This window comes from Astatotilapia calliptera, chromosome 23, assembly GCF_964374335.1.
Source record: "Astatotilapia calliptera chromosome 23, fAstCal68.1, whole genome shotgun sequence".
NCBI lineage: Eukaryota > Metazoa > Chordata > Actinopteri > Cichliformes > Cichlidae > Astatotilapia > Astatotilapia calliptera.
In genome coordinates, this window is record NC_137443.1 from 720,702 (window position 1) to 738,523 (window position 17,822).

The 17,822-nt window shown below is 42.8% G+C and overlaps 2 protein-coding genes across 4 annotated transcripts; one reads left to right on the plus strand and one right to left on the minus strand.

Annotated features, from left to right (window-relative positions):
• Positions 1–2,431: 2,431 nt before the first annotated feature.
• On the minus strand, positions 2,432–11,136 carry alkal1 (ALK and LTK ligand 1). Of its 2 annotated transcripts, none has more exons than XM_026159362.2 (6): positions 10,097–11,136; positions 9,525–9,806; positions 7,457–7,510; positions 6,845–6,925; positions 4,707–4,780; positions 2,432–2,913 (listed from the first exon to the last, which is right to left on the minus strand). In XM_026159362.2, exons 2-5 carry the CDS (start codon positions 9,793–9,795, stop codon positions 4,716–4,718), a joined length of 471 nt encoding a protein of 156 aa, XP_026015147.1. In that variant the 5' UTR covers positions 9,796–9,806; positions 10,097–11,136; the 3' UTR covers positions 2,432–2,913; positions 4,707–4,715. The 2 variants fall into 2 exon arrangements, with proteins under 2 accessions (XP_026015147.1, XP_080154115.1); XM_080297989.1 differs by having other exon boundaries at positions 6,845–6,928.
• A 158-nt stretch (positions 11,137–11,294) lies between these two features.
• On the plus strand, positions 11,295–17,282 carry LOC113016492 (dynein regulatory complex subunit 11). Of its 2 annotated transcripts, none has more exons than XM_080297988.1 (19): positions 11,295–11,438; positions 11,884–12,211; positions 12,314–12,433; positions 12,598–12,780; positions 12,877–12,948; positions 13,026–13,231; positions 13,334–13,418; positions 13,497–13,607; positions 13,761–13,836; positions 14,178–14,284; positions 14,465–14,551; positions 14,629–14,690; positions 14,765–14,847; positions 15,248–15,355; positions 15,437–15,636; positions 16,021–16,107; positions 16,177–16,354; positions 16,443–16,681; positions 16,924–17,282. In XM_080297988.1, the coding sequence occupies exons 2-19, from the start codon at positions 12,113–12,115 to the stop codon at positions 17,032–17,034; spliced, it is 2,214 nt and encodes a 737-aa protein (XP_080154114.1). In that variant the 5' UTR covers positions 11,295–11,438; positions 11,884–12,112; the 3' UTR covers positions 17,035–17,282. The 2 variants fall into 2 exon arrangements, with proteins under 2 accessions (XP_080154114.1, XP_026015143.1); XM_026159358.2 differs by having other exon boundaries at positions 11,334–11,475.
• The last annotated feature ends 540 nt before the right edge of the window (positions 17,283–17,822 follow it).

The window sequence follows — 17,822 nt, forward strand, 5'->3', positions numbered from 1 at the left end:
GGTGTTTTCTTCACATCACTCAAACCCACAACGGCTCTTTCAGCACGATGGAAAAAGCCACGAAGGAACTGGACTGTGATGATGAAGATGACAATGCAGTCGTCTTTCAGCTGTCAGATTCCCGATGAAGGATGTATTATCTGAATTGACATTATTGGTGACTCATGTAGGATTTGTGCATTTCGCAAAAGACATGAGAAGAGAGATGAATTAATCATGAGACATGAAGTGAATCAATGAACCCTCGACAGCAATTTTACAGTCATCAAGACGACTGCGATCACTATAAATAAGGCGGTTTGACTGAATGAAGCCTTGGGGTCCAAGCATTTGGATCAAAGTGTTCTTCTGTGGATGGGGCAGGGCTTGGATATTTACGTCATAAGAGCCCATATTTAGGTTTTAGCATGAAATATGTTAGTAAGTGCCAAATGGCTAACAAAACTGCAGGAATGGGAGCATTGCATCCACTTGGTGAGCTGGTATCACATCCGAACAAGGCCCGAAGTTTACAGCAACGTGTCCTCCAGCCTCCATCTAAACATGGCTCCATGAACACGTTTCTCCTCACTGGTCTTGAGCTCTGATGGAGCTCGGTACCGCCTGACAGGAAGGAAATGGCATGGCTTTGGTCTCTATTTGCTATTTATTACAGCAGCATTTCTCAGAGGCACCAGAGGAAGGATTTGGTGCTTGTGTGTAATTGTATTAACGCCCTCCCACATACTGTCCCCTGTGCATCTTCTGTCTCCTCTCCTAATCTGTGCTGTTTGTCTCCAGATAAGTGATATCCTCCTCAGATTAGGATCCGGTGTCCCTGCTCTGCCTGCCCGAAGGGAAAGGGATCCCCAGTGTATCCCGTGGGGTGCGAGCAGTATTTTTAGCTTCCTAATCCTTTTATAGTTTGGGCTGAAAACATCACCCTTTTGCCTAATTGGTCCAGTTCATTACCGCACAGTACGCCACAGAGGAAGTGCTTCATCTGGATCCTTTCGGCTATTTGGTTTTGCAATATGCTGGTTTTTGGTGGGGCATAAATTTCTGAGCCGGATTCGTCTGTTCCTAAGCAACTTTGATTTGTGGAAGGGAGGCTATCACCGATTTTATTGCCCTGCAGCACAAGGACATCTCCTATCATGCTGGAAACATTGCACTGATAGGATCTGTACATCATCAGCACTAAAAAACAACCCAACCCGCCCCCCACGCACATATTTTCAACGGAGTTTAAGTTCACAACCCTTTGAACTGATGTCCGCTGCAGATGATTTTTTAACGATCCCACAACAGGCCAAACTTTGTTGAATAATGCATGATCCCTTGTAAGAAACACTTTCCTGCTAAGTCTGCAGAGACATACTGACGTGAGAACAGAGCTGTTGTAATCTTTGGCTTAGGGTATGTTTTCTTAGCTTATCAGCATCCTCACGTGTACGTGGGTCATTTATTTCACTCCCCAAATAAAAACAGCAATCACTGTCACTGTTCTCAGAGCACAAATGTACGACATGAAAAAGAGAAATAGATTTCTGACCTTTTTATTTTGTCAGCAGTTTAAAGCGCTCTGTACTGTAACCACAGCCAAGTTGACCCCCGTCCCCGAAATTCACAGTGAATTCAATTAAAAGAAAACACGAGAGAACCTCTGGAAGAAAAAAAACACACATTTCTTTCTTTCCTGGCACAAAGTCAGACGAGTTGGAGACTACGCTCAGTTCAGCCTGTTAACTGATACAGCAGGTGGCCTGAGGCTTGAACACAAAGCACATTTCAATCAGTGAATTTTGATGATCGTGAACAAACTTTCTTCAAACGGTTTTCTTTCCCTGCTTGATTGCACTTGTAAACTGCAAGAAACTTTCGCCAGAGCCAATTTGTCAAGTCTTCCGCACGGTACACAGATGTTTTCAAAGCCCACCATCAGCCATCGTGCAGCTAATTTAGATTCTCCCTATCAACAGCTACAACTCTGAAAAATGCCTTTCACGTGTGACTACTTGAGGAGTTCATCAAACCTTTGCTGAGCTTATCCAAAGCTGGTTCTTTGGAGCTCGGGTTGCTCAACATCCCGTCGAGTCCAAGATATCTGACAGCTAAGATTGAGTGTGTGATTGCCAGAGACAAGCAGAGGAATCTGCCAGAAATTTTGCAACAAGCTCCAGTTAGAGGAGAGAGTTTAGTAATGGTGGTCCCTGTTCAGAGAGCGTCAGAAAGGTGCTGAAAACTGAAAGAAGAAGAAATACTCGGGCCAGAAGGAGCATAAAGACCCACTGGCTGTGGCTTTCCCACAGCATAACAGCTGTAATGAAACGCAGTCTCGTTCAGGACACCGAACGGTGTTTCCTCTGCAAACTGGAGAGGCTGGCTTAATCCTGAGCTCATCACACTGCTCTCCACCAGCTTCCCCTCATCTTCAATGATGGCGACATGCTGTGCTTCAGTATTCTTTATTGTTCAGTACTGCAGTGCATTATCACCATTGCTCTTATTCCATATATTCTCAATGTCAGCCACATCCTTTAGTTCACTCCAGTGCCAAATAAAATGTAATGAAGTCAATGACAGAGCGTAACATCAGTATAACAGTGGGAGTCTTATATATGGATGAGAAGAAGCTTCTTCCTCATCCATAACTGTAATAACCAAAAAAGAATCAAATTTTGAATGACTGTGAAATTATTATATACATTCCTTCTCAATAAATAGGTGCATTTAATATTAAATTAATATTTCTTTACAGATACATGGTATATACAGGTACATCCATTCAAAAACAACCAACGGCGTCCGTCGATGACAGCGAGAACAACAGAAAGTAGAAACACTAGAAACACAACCACGTTCTCATGACTGCTGTGGGTTTGAAGGCACTTCCTTGGCACCACGTTGATCCTTCTTCTGTTATTCTGGGACCTGCAATCAAAAGAAAATACAAAACCTTGATGAGGATGAACCGTCACTCCTTCCTGCATCCTTTCAGACTGCATGTTTGCTTGTGGCTCCCAGAGTTTGTAGAATGGGAGGCAGAGCGTCTTCTGTGGAAGCAGCTCCCACTGTGGATCCAGGAGATAGATGAAGGCACCCCCAGCGTACATGCAAGTTCAGGCTTTTCCTTACAGTTAGGATCAGGTGACCCTGAGGCATCCTTTAGTTCAGCTGGAACAGGCTCCTTTTCTCACATATCTATACTATTGCTAATATATATTGTAATATATCTATATCACTAAAGCACTTCTGGATGGATGCAAACTGCATTTCGTTGCCCTGTACCTGTGCATGTGCAATGACAATAAAGTTGAATTCTATTCTATTCTATTCTATTTTCAGACCCCACGTGTTTGTGCACCACTGCTGCACGCCATTACACTGCTTCTTCTTCTTCCTGTCTCCCACGCTCTATTTCTTTTCTATTTGCAAACGTGATGGTTTTCAGAAGCTCCTCTGCTAACAGTTAACGACTGCTAGGCTAGCTACAGTAGATTTGTTCATTACTAAAATTTTGCAAATCAGATTTTCCCTGCAAGGCAAACAGAAGAAGGCTAAGACGCCCCCGCAAAGCAGGAACTGTATTTAGAAAACTAAAACTAGAAAACTAATTATACTTCCACGTTCACCTCCAAATGCAAATTTTTGTTGTTTTCCACTCAACGATGTAATTCTGCTAACATCTCTATTAAGAAATGACCAGAATGACGACATAACGAATCCTTTAATATTCCCTCTGATTGTTACATTTGTCAGATTTCGCCGACAGGATCTTATTATCTGATTCACTTGAGAAACTGAATACCTGGGATGTGTCAGCCTCTTCAAATTTATAATCACCAACTCCACTACAGAAAAATCCAATGAACCAAGATGACCGCTTGTAGAGATGAACTGTAAGAGCAATCACTCTCCAGCTAATTTCCTGTACTGAATGTGTGCGTTTACGCTGCAGCATTTAGACAGCAGTGAACCCTTCAGACCTGCTGTCACAGAAGATCAATTTTAAAAAGGCCTGACAACGACAGCGTCGTAAATTACTCCACTGATGTCCGTCCTCTGTCCTGAGAGCGGTCGTATTAATAGATTTAGTGTGAGGAAGTACACGAGTGGCGTTTCTCCCACGAACGTCGGGAAGCAGTGACGTTCATGGAAAAAGACTATATACACACACACACACACACACACACACACACACACACACACACATACATACATATATATATATATATATATGTATGTATATATATATATGTATGTTATGTATGTATTTTTACTTTAACCCCTCTGTTGTTGTGGATGCAGGAGACCACGGGTGAAGTCTTATTATCTCTGTGTGCCATTTCCTCACATGTGCTTGACAACATGAATTACATGCTCTAATGTGCATGTTTGGCATAAAGAGAACTGAATGTATAAAATCTGCATCTCTGTTCTTTCTGACTCTCACTCCACTACAGACCTAAATTTAAACCCTGTTCTGACAGGCTAGCATGTCATCAAAGCATACAGTCTTCTTATGTAAAGAAATGTTGAATTTAACATTTCTACTTACGTGAAAAATCCCCCCCCCCCAGCTCTGTATCACACATTCAATTAAACTGACCAAAAGCAACAAAGACCTCTGAATTAATATTTCTGTCTTCTTTAACCTCGTTTATTGTCTATTCAGAGGATGATGACAACAAATGATGACAGTCAGGAAAGCAGGAAAAACTTACATGCAATATCTAGGACTGCATGCAGAGTGGACTCATCGCTAATCGTGTTAGCAATCTCGCACATCGTTTGTAATCTGGGGAGAAAAACATGATGTTAATATAACGCCTCCCTGGTAACCATATCAGTAAAAAACAAACATGAAACGTTTTGATTTGTGGTAAAAATAGTAACGTAGACATGAGGTCTCAGGTTCACAGTGAAATACTTGTTAAACCGTGTTCTGCTGTGGCATCTATAGTAAAGTATACTTAACTTACTGGTAAAAGATAAAAAGCCAATTATATGTATGTATGTCTGTGTATATATATACATACACATACATATATAAAAAGAAATAGACCTAAGAGAAGGTTCTGAGCGCTGCTGCCACATGATAACTCCTGAAATACAAACAGAGTCCCGTTTTCTGACCCTGACATCTGTAATATCTGCGTGACATGAACTGCGTCCCACAATCCTCTGGGCCAACCCAGCATCCTGTATGTGATCCATTGGCCAGCATTGTCTCACTATTGTCAGGCTTTAAATAAACTTCCTTAACCTCGGGACAATCCTGATTATGTGATGTAGTTTGATGCCTGTTTGACTCGGTCACATGTGTGAAAGGCATCAGGAAGAGGAGGAGCTTCTCACTCTAATTTATTGTGTGACAAACGCACACCACCCAGCATTACCGTCTGCACTCACTGATGTCTGTGGACGGTTTCCTCATAATTCCCATATCATTAATATCCCAGAAGGAAGACCGGGATTTTCATAATACATCACCAAATTGTCTTAACAACAGAATCAAATAATAAAACATCGTGTTTGAGCTTTGAAATCCCTGCAGCGCGTTAGCTCTGTTTACTTTTACTAGAAACCCTCGGCGTTATCGTGTACAGCTCAAGTGTCAAACTCGTTTTATTTCAATGCTGCGTGTGCGCAGGTTTGATCTCAGAAGTAAGAACGATTGCATAAGAACTTAAAAACACACTCACAGTTTTTTTACATAACGTGAACGATTCATTTCCAGTGTAGCTGCGATTTCTGCAGTCAGTCTTGTAAATCACACAGTTTAGTGTGGTACTGCAGGCCGTGGGTCACATCGCTGTCACAGAGAAGGCTGACAGTGATTCAGGCTTCTGTTTGGACGGCCGCTCTGATATGATCCCCTATTCATTAGGGGTGGGGGAAAAATCGATACTGTGTAGTATCGTATATTTTGTTTGCTAATAATGTATCGATGCAGGGACAGCACAAATCGATATTTTGTTACAGAAAAAGTTTGTGCTCTGACTTCAGAGCACGTTGATCCTTTTTCTGAGCAACAATCCTGACGCTGTCCAAATGTGTTTAACTGTTTTTTGGCAGAAATAAACACGACAGTTTACTTATTTTAATTTAAGACATGTTTTATTTTAATTACGTTTAAAACTTTTTTATTTAATGTAAAATTATATTTTGTTTTAATTTACTTTCAAATTCTTCAGTTGCTGAAGGGGCTGCATAGTTTTCATATTACATAGTTCAGAATAGCTGTAATTGTACCAGATGGTTTCAGTTAAGCTGGACTAGACTGTAATACAAACCGTTCAGTTTGTCAACAATAAAACTGAGATGAGAGAAAGACTGAGTGTGAGACTTTGATATTAGATAAAATGAATATTGATGAAGTTTACCTTTATGGACAGAATCTGAATATCGCAAAATATTTTAAAAAATTGCAATAATATCGTATCGTGCGTTAAGTATTGTGATAATATCGTATCGTGGGATGTTTGGTGATTCCCACCTCTACTATCTATGCTTCTGGCATAAATACAGATACGATATCCCTCAATCACTACAGTTTTTACTCCCTAAATGTTAGCCAGCGGTGGTGTATATCCCCCTCATCCACAAATCAAAATGACTTTATAATTTAAGAACAGTTTAAAGCAATAAAGTTTGTCTTATTAAGCACAGAGTTTAGCACTCATAAACTGAACTCGGATCAGGTTTGACTGGTAGTTGATTTAAATGTCATAGTGTGACAACTTCAACCCAAACAAACTGTTAAGACGTTACAGTAAACCCGTAAAAGCAGGTTTTGAGGAAGCGCAGAGATCATCGAGCACATCAGCAGAAACAGAACAGGAGAAGAAGTCATACATACATGCTGGTGTCGAGCAGTCCCTCGTGTTGTGATAAACTCTATGAAAGTGTGTTTTGCACTCCGATGAGAACTTGACTGGTCCTGCTTAACAGAAAAAGGTCTCATCAGATAAAGCAATCATTTTTGAATCTTATTTGCAGGTGTAATTAAGCTTACAGTTAATGTGAACAGACATGTGCTAACTAAAGCTGGACCTGGCCTTAGTGTGCAGGGGAATCGAGTCTTCAATTAGAAGCACATCTAACATTTAAGCTTCCAGATTTTCACATCACTCATGAACCCTGCACATAGTTCCTGAGACAAATAATCAGCTTAATGTGCCGCTGCCTTCAGCTTAATACTGTCAGCTTCAGACCATGTGCTGTTTCTCAGCACTGCTGCCCTACAAGCAACCCTTTCTTAACTTACTGCAGCCCCCAGTGTTCGTGATGTTTTCTATGACCTGAGCAGACTGCATGCTGGCTTGGAAAGAAAAGGATTTTTTCACAGGGGCAAAAGGAGGAATTTGCACTGGATTAGTGCCATCAATGCTGGGACAGTTAGTTGTCAGAAACAAACGGTCTTGCATTAGAGACAGAGTTTGTGCTCCTAGTGTCGTCTTTGGTTTCTTACCTCCAAAATGCTCAATGATTTTCTCTTTCATGTTTGCATCTCTGGAAAAGATTTCTGGAAAAGAAACTCACTGTTAGCTTCTCACCATCTGAGTTATGCATGAACCACAGTGACGGAGGGATCGTCAGTGTTAACAGTCTCCCTCCTGCATCCTGCATTATGTTTCAAGAATCTCAGCAGTGTCGCTGCTTTACGTGACGATGCACAGCTGCTTTGCATTATTAATAACTTTGAAATGTTTTTGGATTTTACTGCACACGTCCCAACTGCAGAATCATAAATGAACATTATTCATTCTCTATTAAGTTCCTCAGATGTGCACCAAATGTAGTTTTTCTCCAACTGATTGACACACTCGTGTTTTTGTCCACGGTTTGCACTCTGAGGAAATTTTGTGTATTCATAAAGACACCAAGGACCTCTGTTTGTATTAACTGTCCATCCAGGCAACACAATGGCCATGCTTACAGGCTAAAGAGATTATTTTATGGGAGTTTAATGCCCATCAGAAGAAGTAAGTAGCTACATTAACCCTCCAGCAAGAGATTTGTGCAATGCTCTACGGGGGGATAAATATGGAAGAAAATCACTTAGATGCACTAAGAAAAATCACAGAGAATATTACAAAATTAATTTAGGAAGACGGACAGAAGACAACCCATAAGAGCAACACGGGTCAGGTTTTCAGGGTCTACATATGTGGAGGATTAGTGAATGTGTCGACACTGTTTTTAGCTGCCAGTCCTAAACTGTAACGATGTAACAGATAAAACCAGCTAGAAAATAAGTGCCTGGCTTCATGGCGTGTTTCTTGAAACAACCGTAGCTGTAGAGGAAGAGGTGAGTGTGCCGCACACATCAGTGGATTTATCGATGTTTCTCTTTCCTCCTCGTTGTGTTCAAAACATCCATCCTTGCGTGACCACAAATCTTTGGTAGCGTTGCACGCACCGCTTGCTAATGTGCTGCTTTTTATATCCTCAAAAGATGAATTCCATCCAGTCAGTGGTCTGAAAGGTACTTTTCCAACTGCATGAGCTGGAGCCAAGATTTTAAGCTGTATAACGCCTGCACAACATCTCTACGACAGGATCTAATTGATAGTGGTTTTGGACACAGTCTGATATTGGAAATAAACAGCACATTATGTTAACTTAGCCCTTAATATACTCCCACACATACCAGTGAGGCACAGCCCTCGACTACTCTCTGAGTCTGTTAAAGCGATAAAAACAGTTGCATAAAAGGATTTTCTGGATTCCTTTTCTTTATCACATTCGAGCGCACCTTCTTTGCCAGGTTTTAGATATTTGAAGAGTTGCAGCATTAATGCAGATTTACTGAAATGTCTGAGACGACTCAGTTTTAGTAAAAATCCTGTTAAATGTCGCAAGGGCAACATTCAGTAACATGCTCTGGATAGTCTTCCCAGATAAATAAAGTCCAGTGTTTATAGTCTCCTCATACAGGCTCTTCATTCCATAACGGTCAAAACAGTATTTTAGTTAGAGTATCACTGATGCAATGCCGTGTACGTGACACAGCACAACCAGTCTGCTTTATCTGCTCTGTCTGCAGACGTGAATGTGACCGGAGATGCTTTCCAGGACACTACAGCGCCTGTGTGCATGTTGGGCGCTCATCACTCACGTTAAAGAGTCCAATCATACTGAATGACTCATTCACAAGTTTAGCATCACCATGCCCCTCCTACCTTAATCAGCCTATCCACATCTCCATCTGTCCAACAGTCAGTTAAACACGTGTTGAAGAAACATGGTCAGAAAACAGGTCTTCAAAATGAAGCACACCTGCATTGTGTTCATGGAAACCACTTTAAATTTAGCTGGACACTTGAGGCCAGACGGATGTGGATGCTGACCTCTCTGAGCACCAGTGACACACAAAATTACAAAATTTAACTCGAACAAACCAGTTTCCATTCAGCTAAAAGAAGCTCTTGAATAAGGCGTGCAGCACTGCCCAGAACACTGACAGCTGTCCCCAACTGTAAAATGGGGATTATGCCTTCATCATCAGAACCTAAAAATAAATCTTATCAGCTTACCTGAGAGTCTACTGTTATCCAGCCTAGGGACATAGAAAGGCTTTTCCCGGGAGGAGAACTTCATGTCTTGTGCTGAAGTGAAGAGTCCACTGCTACAGCGCCTGGAGATGGGTTTCTCCCGTTGCTGGCTGTCTCTGATAACCTGTAAGATTAGATCCAACAGGGTCCTTCGTTCTTTCTGCTTGTCCTCCTTGCTGTCCATACACTGACCCGAAGTGATGAGCAGAAAGAAGATAGTGAGCAGTACGTGCCATTTCCTTTCCACCTGCATGACTTTACTGTCTGAAAGCATGAGCAGACGGGTTTTGTTACACGAAAGTCATTACACGAAAAGAAATGCCTCATTTGTTTGACTGGACTGACCAAAAACACACTTGGACAGTTTGCATTATGATTTACATGAAGGGACGAATCAGCACTGATATTTGAAGTCCTTCACATTTTCATTATTACAGCAAAATTAATAAAATCTGCATGTTGGAGATAAAATAGGTAACTTCTAAAAAATCTCCACTTTCCCCTTGTTTAATATAAGAGTAACGCAAATGCATTTAATTGAACTTCAAACTTACTAGTTTAGGAGTTAAAGATGCTTATGTCCTGGAGGGTGGACACAGTTGTCTTCAGCAAATTCTTCCGATCCGATAGGAGAGAAAGCCAACAGACTGTGCTCACCACCGTCTTTCTTGAAATAATGCGTTCCTATTTATACGAGGAGCCACCTTCTTGAAGGTAATACAATCGATTTTGAGTGGGTGGTAAAGCAATGTTGACATCTTTGGTGTAATTTCTTCCAGTGGCACTCGCTCACTTAGGCATGAGCCACTCCTTTACGCACCAAAAACATCACTAGTTGTAGTTGAACGGGACAGGCTACTTGCAAATAAAAACGACCCTCTTATAGATGCAATAATGGGCGAAGATCTGAAAAAGTCCCCCGTGCACTATAACTTCCATTAAAAAAGAAAGAACAAAACCCGACAAAGACCGTGGCGCGGAAGCGCACGAGTGTCCACTTTTCCAAAAAGAGCGACTTGTTGGATGTTGGGTGCAGAGAAGTGAAGAATCTGTGGGCATGTGAGCTTCTAGCTGACCTGTCAGCGTGCCGATGTTTTTGCTCACCGATGTCCAAGTCTTGTGACCGCCTAAGCGCCGCAGATATTGCGCCTCCTGGAGCAGCCATCCGGCTTTTTCCCACACATGCTGAACAGAGTCATGTCCGTGTATAACTCTAAAACTTTACCTACAGGTGTGGCAGTGTTACGGAGTGGTGTAATTAGTGGGTCGCTACATTTCAGATGCATCTGATACAGACACACCTGCTGACTCAGCTGCTGGAACTGTGGCTCCAATCCAGTTTAAAATACAAAGTTTGTATGAGTGTAACAATGAGGCAAATCTATTAATGCGTGAAGTCTTCAGATTGATTCATTGTTTCATGTGTAATCAGTTATTAACAGGCTTCTATTTGTGCTTACAGAGATCCACGTTTGCACTTTGCATGCATTCACGTCACCTAGTTGCGTAAAGAGCTCATGTGGAAGCTTTAGATGTGCATTTCGTCATTCGATGTTTATTGGTGGTTTAAAAAGCACAGGAGGAGGAAGATGACATTACTGTTTTTATTGTTGTTGTTGGTGTAGATGTTTATATGTTTTTATATTAATTGTGGAGAAGAAGCACTGTGCGTCAGGTGTTGGTCCCTGAACATAACCACTGTCTTCTGGGGCGCTCAACTGGAGCCCAAAGGTATCTTGACACCTTTGGAGGGTATGCGGAGCGAAACACGACTTTCAACGCGGACAGACTTCCTGTGTTACTGTTACTATGGAAACAGACCACGCACTGAAGGCTGAGCTAACGTTAGCTGTAGCTAACCTTGGTTTAGTTTCGGCTCCGTGGGACCTTTCTTTGGTTAGAGACACGTTTTCTATCTAAATATGTCGCAAAGGTAACCTGTTCAAAAGCCACGTGCTTGTTGTTGTGAAGTGTTTAATGTTTGCTTGTTGTGCGTAAAACGTGAAAATATCTGTGCCCAGTAAGTCAAACTAAAGAAAGTATCACAGCAGGGATATTTCAAATTTAGCAGCATATTTGATCACAGAATAAATAAAGGGTCTTATTATTATTGTCAATCCCAATGAGTAATGAGACTCCAGCTGAATAGCAGCGCTGACACGTGTGCTGGTTTCTGCTCTTTAAATATTTAGCTTTGTTGTTATTCGCATTTGCAAGTCATGATCGTTTATTCTTGTTATTCTTTGAACAATCACTAACCTGCATTATGTACCTTTCAGGATTCTCACTCACAGACTGTTCGTTCTGGCACAAACTCATCAGATTGCTTCCACTTTTTCAGGACATACAACCAGCTGTGGGCAGATGCCCAGTTAGAGCTGAGCTGTCTGCTAGAAGAAGAACTACCAGCTGAGCCCCCGGGCCCTGAAAAAGACAGAGTCGTTTTCTTCCAGCGTCTGGCCGTGCTTTTTGTGCGCTACACCCAAATCTTCAGACAGCTGGAGAAAGCCTATGACCTGGTGGTCCACCCTCAGAAGAGGAGATTTATTCACTCAGCTCTTGAAAGTGTGATGGGAAGAGTGTTAGAGCTGAAAAATGAAATGGTGGAGAAAGAGTTTTCAGAGTACCACTACATGGATGATGTGCTTCATGATTTGAAGCTCATACCTGTACGTTTGATTTCTGAGTTCAAGATAAAACCAAAATAAGCTTCTGCACACCGGCGCCCAGGGCCAACATAGTAACCACTGTTTACTCTGATGTCCTGTTAGGCCGACCTCGAGATCCCCATCCCTCGCTACTTTCACAGTGAACGCAGCAAAGAGGTGCAGCAAAGAAAGGCCATGCTGACTGACATCCTGAAAATGGCGGAGGTCACTGAAACTCCTGAGGTGAGTGGAAAAGCAGCCAAATCTTTTAAAGCCCTGAAACTTTCTCGCTTAATTTGTTCCTGTCATTTTGTTACACGCTTATGCAACAACTGTTACATTTAATGAGCCGGCGTCATGCAGAAGGTGTTCCCGTATTTTTGTCTGTTCTATTTTTGTCCCCACAGCCTGTAATGGCCAAGAAGATGAGTCAAGAGGAGGCAGTGAAGATTATTCAAGTGGCAGAGCGGGCACGACAAGGACGTGAAAGGGCAAAGTTCAACATGAAAAACTTAAATATGAACACCATGTACAGGATCAAGGAACCTGGAGCAGAAAGTGCTGAATCCGCTGCAGTCTGCATCCAAAAGGTCCATCGTTACTCACACACCACGTGTCACGTGCCATCTTCTTTTTCTGTGCAAGCACTCGTTCATGCTCACAGGTACAATTGAATGTACTCGCAGGTGTGGAAGGGCTACGTGCAGAGGAAGAGGACAAAAACTGCCAGAGAGGAGGAGATGATCCTTCTGGGAATGGTGGGTAAAATGCGGCTTCATCAAGATACTTTTTAATGTTTATAAGGAAACACTAGAGTGCTGAATTTTTGTTCTAGAATATGGATCCAAAGTATGAGGAGCCACGCCCTGCGGAAATGACGGCCCAGGCCATCGCGGCTTCCACACGAGTAAAACAGATGGAGCACGAGGAGGCTTACCAAAAGGCCACAGTGGATGTCATGAACCAACTACGGGATGTGGAAGGGGACGACATGAGCAAAAGCATGAAGGTGCAAATTCAGCAGTGGTTCACTGAGTGCCGGTAAGCTGGCAGAGAGTTTGTTTCCATGATTTTTCCCTCTGGTCACGGAGCTTTTTCACACTTGGTGGGTTTAGTTTCACGTTTGAATCTTCGATGTTTTAGCAATGCTACAGGAACATTTCCAGACTACCCAGATGAAGAAGATGGAGGTTCTGCCCTCATTTTTGCTGAAAAGACCCCTCAGCAGGTAGAATCCAGTCTGATTTAAAGGTTTCATTCGTGCTTTAATATTGTTCGTAAACAGTGGCGTTGGTGGGTTTTTTAGTTGTTGGAAGAATTTGCTGCAAAAGAAGAAGAAGAGGCCAACGCCAAAGCTAAAGGAAAAGAAGAAAAGAAGGAAAAGGGGAAAAGTGACAAGAGGAAGGAAGACGAGGAGGTGGGGAGACACCGCTGTTTTTAATTTAGTAGAACAATCTGTAAAATGATTATTACTGTATCTTAGATAAGAATATAGCAAAATATTGAGCTCAATCAAAGCAAAACCAAACGCTTCACTTTGTGTTCATCGCTGTAACTGCATCACGATCAGGTGGAGGAGGCAGGGCTGAAGATGCTGCCCTCTGCATTTCTGCTGGACCTCGAAGTTGAAAGTAAAATCTACGCAGGTACGGTCCAGTGCCAAACACTGACAGTTTGTTTAAATGTTAAAAACCTTTAACACTAAAACTCGTGATTCACATCCAGTTTGCAACAAAGCGTAAAGGTTTTTGTTTGTTTTGGCCAATCATGAGTCTTTGTGAGTATCACAGTTTATCCTGATGCATGCTGAGTCATGCAGGTAAGTAACTCTGTAAGTTCTGTTCATCTGGACGTTTTCAGTTTCGTCACTCATCCAGGTGACTTCTTCAGCCTCCAAGTGACGAGCCGCTTCCCCCACGCTGCGTCCTGATGAGCAGCGCCAACCTTTCACGCGCATACTTAGAGTCTGCATCTTTGTCATCCTCAGACTTTTGGCACAATCGCAGCGAGTACGGAAACTTTAACCAAATGCACGACCCGGAGCTGATCAAGGAAGAAAAGAGGAAAGTCATTGAGGCGGAAATTCGAGTGAAGGTGCGGCGAAGGCTCCAGCACACGAGCCACCATTGTAAAAGCAATTCTTGGCTCATTTCACAGCAAAACACCCGTTTGCTTCTGCTTAGCCTTAAATTAACATTTCGTTTGGTCTTAACAGAGAGTTCGATGCAATGCTTGGGTTTGCCTCACTCACTGGTGATGTTTTGCTCGCACCAGGTCGATGAGCAGATGAGACACGAACTGGCTGAGTGGAAGCTGTCTGTGGATAAAGACAAGGGCGGTAAGACGAAAGCAAACGCCAAGGTACCTGACTGAGAGACGGCGGCCGCAGTTTACGCTGATTCCTTGAAGCGTGTTGCTGATTGTGTTTGTTTCTGCAGAAGAAGAAAGGCTCTAAGAGTGGAAAGAAGAAGAAAAAGGAAAAAGACCTGACGGCTGATCGGTGAGGTCACGCGCAGCCTGATTGGATGTTCAGCACAATGCAGAAGAGATTTCATCTTTTATTCACATCTGTAGGACTCTGCAGTCTCTGTGTCGGGAGCTGGTGGAGCAGGGCTTACTGAAGCAGACACGTAATGTTCAGCTGCAGGATTTCTTGGGTAAGACACGACACACTGTGACAGAAATGCTTTTGTCTAATTGTAACTTGTTTTTGTGTGCTTGTGCATGATGTGCTGGTACTCCACAGGAAGTTCACCACTGAGCTGTGTTAAGTAGAAACTATGGCGCGTGGATGTGCTGCCCTCTTCTGGCTCGCGTTGCTAAAACTAATCTCACGCAGTCGTTCGATGTAATGTTGATGATTTTGCACCGACTGTCTATATTCATACGTCACAGTTCAGTTAAGTACAGATTAAATAAAATGCTGTAACTTATTACATCATTTTATATCCCAGCCTTTGTTAAGGTGAGATTTATTCACTGATTATGGTTTTGCAGAACATTTGTATTGTGTCGATGTGAAACTAACAAACAGGTGACTTGCTGCATACTCCCTAGGCGACTATAGCTACCTGGGGACCACGCTGAGGCAACACGACATTGAGCCCATGCCGTCATTGTCAGATGTGCGACAAGTCATATCTCTGTACGCAGTTCTGCCGTTAGGTATTAAAGCCAGCACCGATCTTTCACATCAACGGGACAGAAAACATCTGTAGTTTGAAATAACATGCGCGTCACTTTCAGGCTCTCAGGTGGTACACGAGAAGGCTCCTCTGATAAAGTCGGTCCTGCTGGTCGGACCCACAGGTGTGGGTAAAAAGATGCTGGTCCATGCGGTTTGCCACGAGACGGGCGCCTGCCTGTTTGATCTGTCTCCCCTGAACACAGCCGGAAAGTACCCAGGCAAGAGCGGGCTCGCCATGATGCTTCACATGGTGTTTAAGGTGAAACGGCCAACCGCAATCAATGCTTTTAATCTCGCGTGTGCAGCACAAATGAGAAGAATTTGGTGATTTAAAGACTTTAAAAAAGGTAAAATCAGACTGCATTCAGATTTTTCTGTCATTATCTTAAAGACTCAAAGTTATGAAGGCAGAACCTTAATGAACTTACATGACAAACTGGTTAATGTCAAGCAGAATAAAGAAGCCAGTGCATAGAAAAATGCAGCGTGAGTGTAACCCAAATAAGGCGGAAGAAAGAGGGCTGAGGCTCACAGACTAGAGTGCATCTAAAGACAGGCTTGTGTTCAGCTGGCGTAGCAGCAGAAATGACCCACATCACCATGAACATTTGCATCCTGCTAAGTTCCTCCTGATCGTTTACAGGTTGCGAGACTGATGCAGCCTTCAGTGATCTGGATCGAAGATGCAGAGAAAATGTTTTACAGGAAAATCCCCAAAGAGGAAAAAGAGGTAAAGCAGACAAAGGGATTGTCGTTGTGTACAAATGTTGTAAAGCTGATTTTTCCATGTGGTTAATAGTTGGACCCTAAGCGGCTGAAGAAAGATTTGCCCAAGTTCCTGAAGCTGATCAAAGGGGAGGATCGCGTTCTGATCATAGGAACGACTCGAGACCCGCACAGCGCCGAGATCAAGTCTCTGTGCAAAATGTTCAGCAAAATCCTCCTCATCCCAAGACCTGACTACGGCTCAAGACGCAGTAAAGACAATTAAACGTCATGTTTTTGTAATGAATGTAACGATATTTCGACGACGTTGGTGTTAAACTTGACTCTGTTTGCCTTCAGTCCTGTGGAAGCAGCTGATCAGAAAACACGGAGGTGAAGGGACCGAGGCGTTGGACCTCAGTTCTCTGGCAAAGATTTCTGACGGCTATACTCCAGGACACATCGTCCAAGTGATTCAGAGCGTTCTTACCAAACATCGAGTCTTCCAGCAGGCAAAACGACCGCTGACTGCAGCCGAGTTTATCGCCCCGTTAGCCCAGATTGACCCCGTGTTCCAGGAGGAGGAGGAGGCCCTGAAGGTAACGTGGATGTCTTTGATGTAAAGAGTAACTCAACGACAGGCTGAGAAGCAGAATATTGAAGCCCGCTTTACTCGGGCTAAAAATAGACTAAAAGTACTGCGGATCACTTTATATAAAGGTTAGACATGAGATTATTAGAGGTTGTTAAGTTACTCTTTAGGATTTGCTTACATTTACATTCTTTGACAGTATTGTTGTCACTGACATTAAAATCATAAAAGGATTTCTTTTTCCAACAGAGCTGGTATGCAAAGACGCCCCTGGGAAAGAAGAGAAGTAAAGCTGCGTCAGGAAAGGAAGAAGAAGAACCAGCTAAAGACAAAAATACCAAGAAGAAAGGAAAAAAATGATCTTTTATTTGTTGTCTTTTACTGAAGTGTGTGAGTTGTACCCTCAGTGAGGCTGACGCTGTCCTGCGTCAGTAACACACATTAAGCTGCAGTCCCTGTGTTTGCAGCCACATCAGTGAAGTTTCTCTCTTGTGCAGGAGTTACCTGTAAACAGAACGCAGTCGTTTTCAAATCATTAGCATCCTACATTTTATTGAATGCAGTAGTTTGATGATTTTCAATTCTATGTCAGTAAAATGTTTCCAAAACGTTGGGAGGTCTTTTTTTCAGTATGCACGTGGGAACAAGGACGCCCACTTCTGCAGTGCGTTCGCTTTTTCTGCGTTTCGCTCGCTTGGTGTCGGATTTTATCCTCTCAGCTTTGTCATGTTTGTTTGGGTGGATGCCAGGCCGAGACTGTGGGCTTCCATACAAAGAAGAAGATCTAGATGCAGGTTCTTCATCCTTACTTCTGAATGGCCTGTTCTCTCTGAGGTGCAGTTTGTATATATATGTAAATATGACCCTTGACCTGTCAAACTGGTGGCTGTAGCTGTGAGACTGAAGGCTAAGCTGTTATTAGATGTGCCAAGGCGGCTCAGTCAAGGACATTTAATGTTCAGGCTGTGGCTTCCTGGCTGTAGCGCTCAGTTATGAAGGTTAAGGAGATCCTCTTTTCTTTAGGTGTCACACACAAAGCCAGAGTAAAATTCATTTCCAGGGCACCGAGACGACGACAGGAGCCACATTTTAAATAATCACAGCGTGCTGCAGAGTCCTACAGTGTGCTCTTTGTTATTGCCTCTGTG

Coding starts and splice junctions, on each gene's coding strand:
- alkal1 (XM_080297989.1), bottom strand. CDS start 9,795: ATGCAGGTGGAAAGGAAATGGCACGTACTGCTCACTATCTTCTTTCTG. Junction 6,929..7,456: donor AATCATTGAGCATTTTGGAG/GTAAGAAACCAA, acceptor TTTTCTGTTAAG/CAGGACCAGTCAAGTTCTCA. Junction 4,781..6,844: donor GGACTGCTCGACACCAGCAT/GTATGTATGACT, acceptor TTTTCTCCCCAG/ATTACAAACGATGTGCGAGA.
- LOC113016492 (XM_026159358.2), top strand. Junction 12,781..12,876: donor CTGCAGTCTGCATCCAAAAG/GTCCATCGTTAC, acceptor ATGTACTCGCAG/GTGTGGAAGGGCTACGTGCA. Junction 14,285..14,464: donor AGGCGGAAATTCGAGTGAAG/GTGCGGCGAAGG, acceptor TGCTCGCACCAG/GTCGATGAGCAGATGAGACA.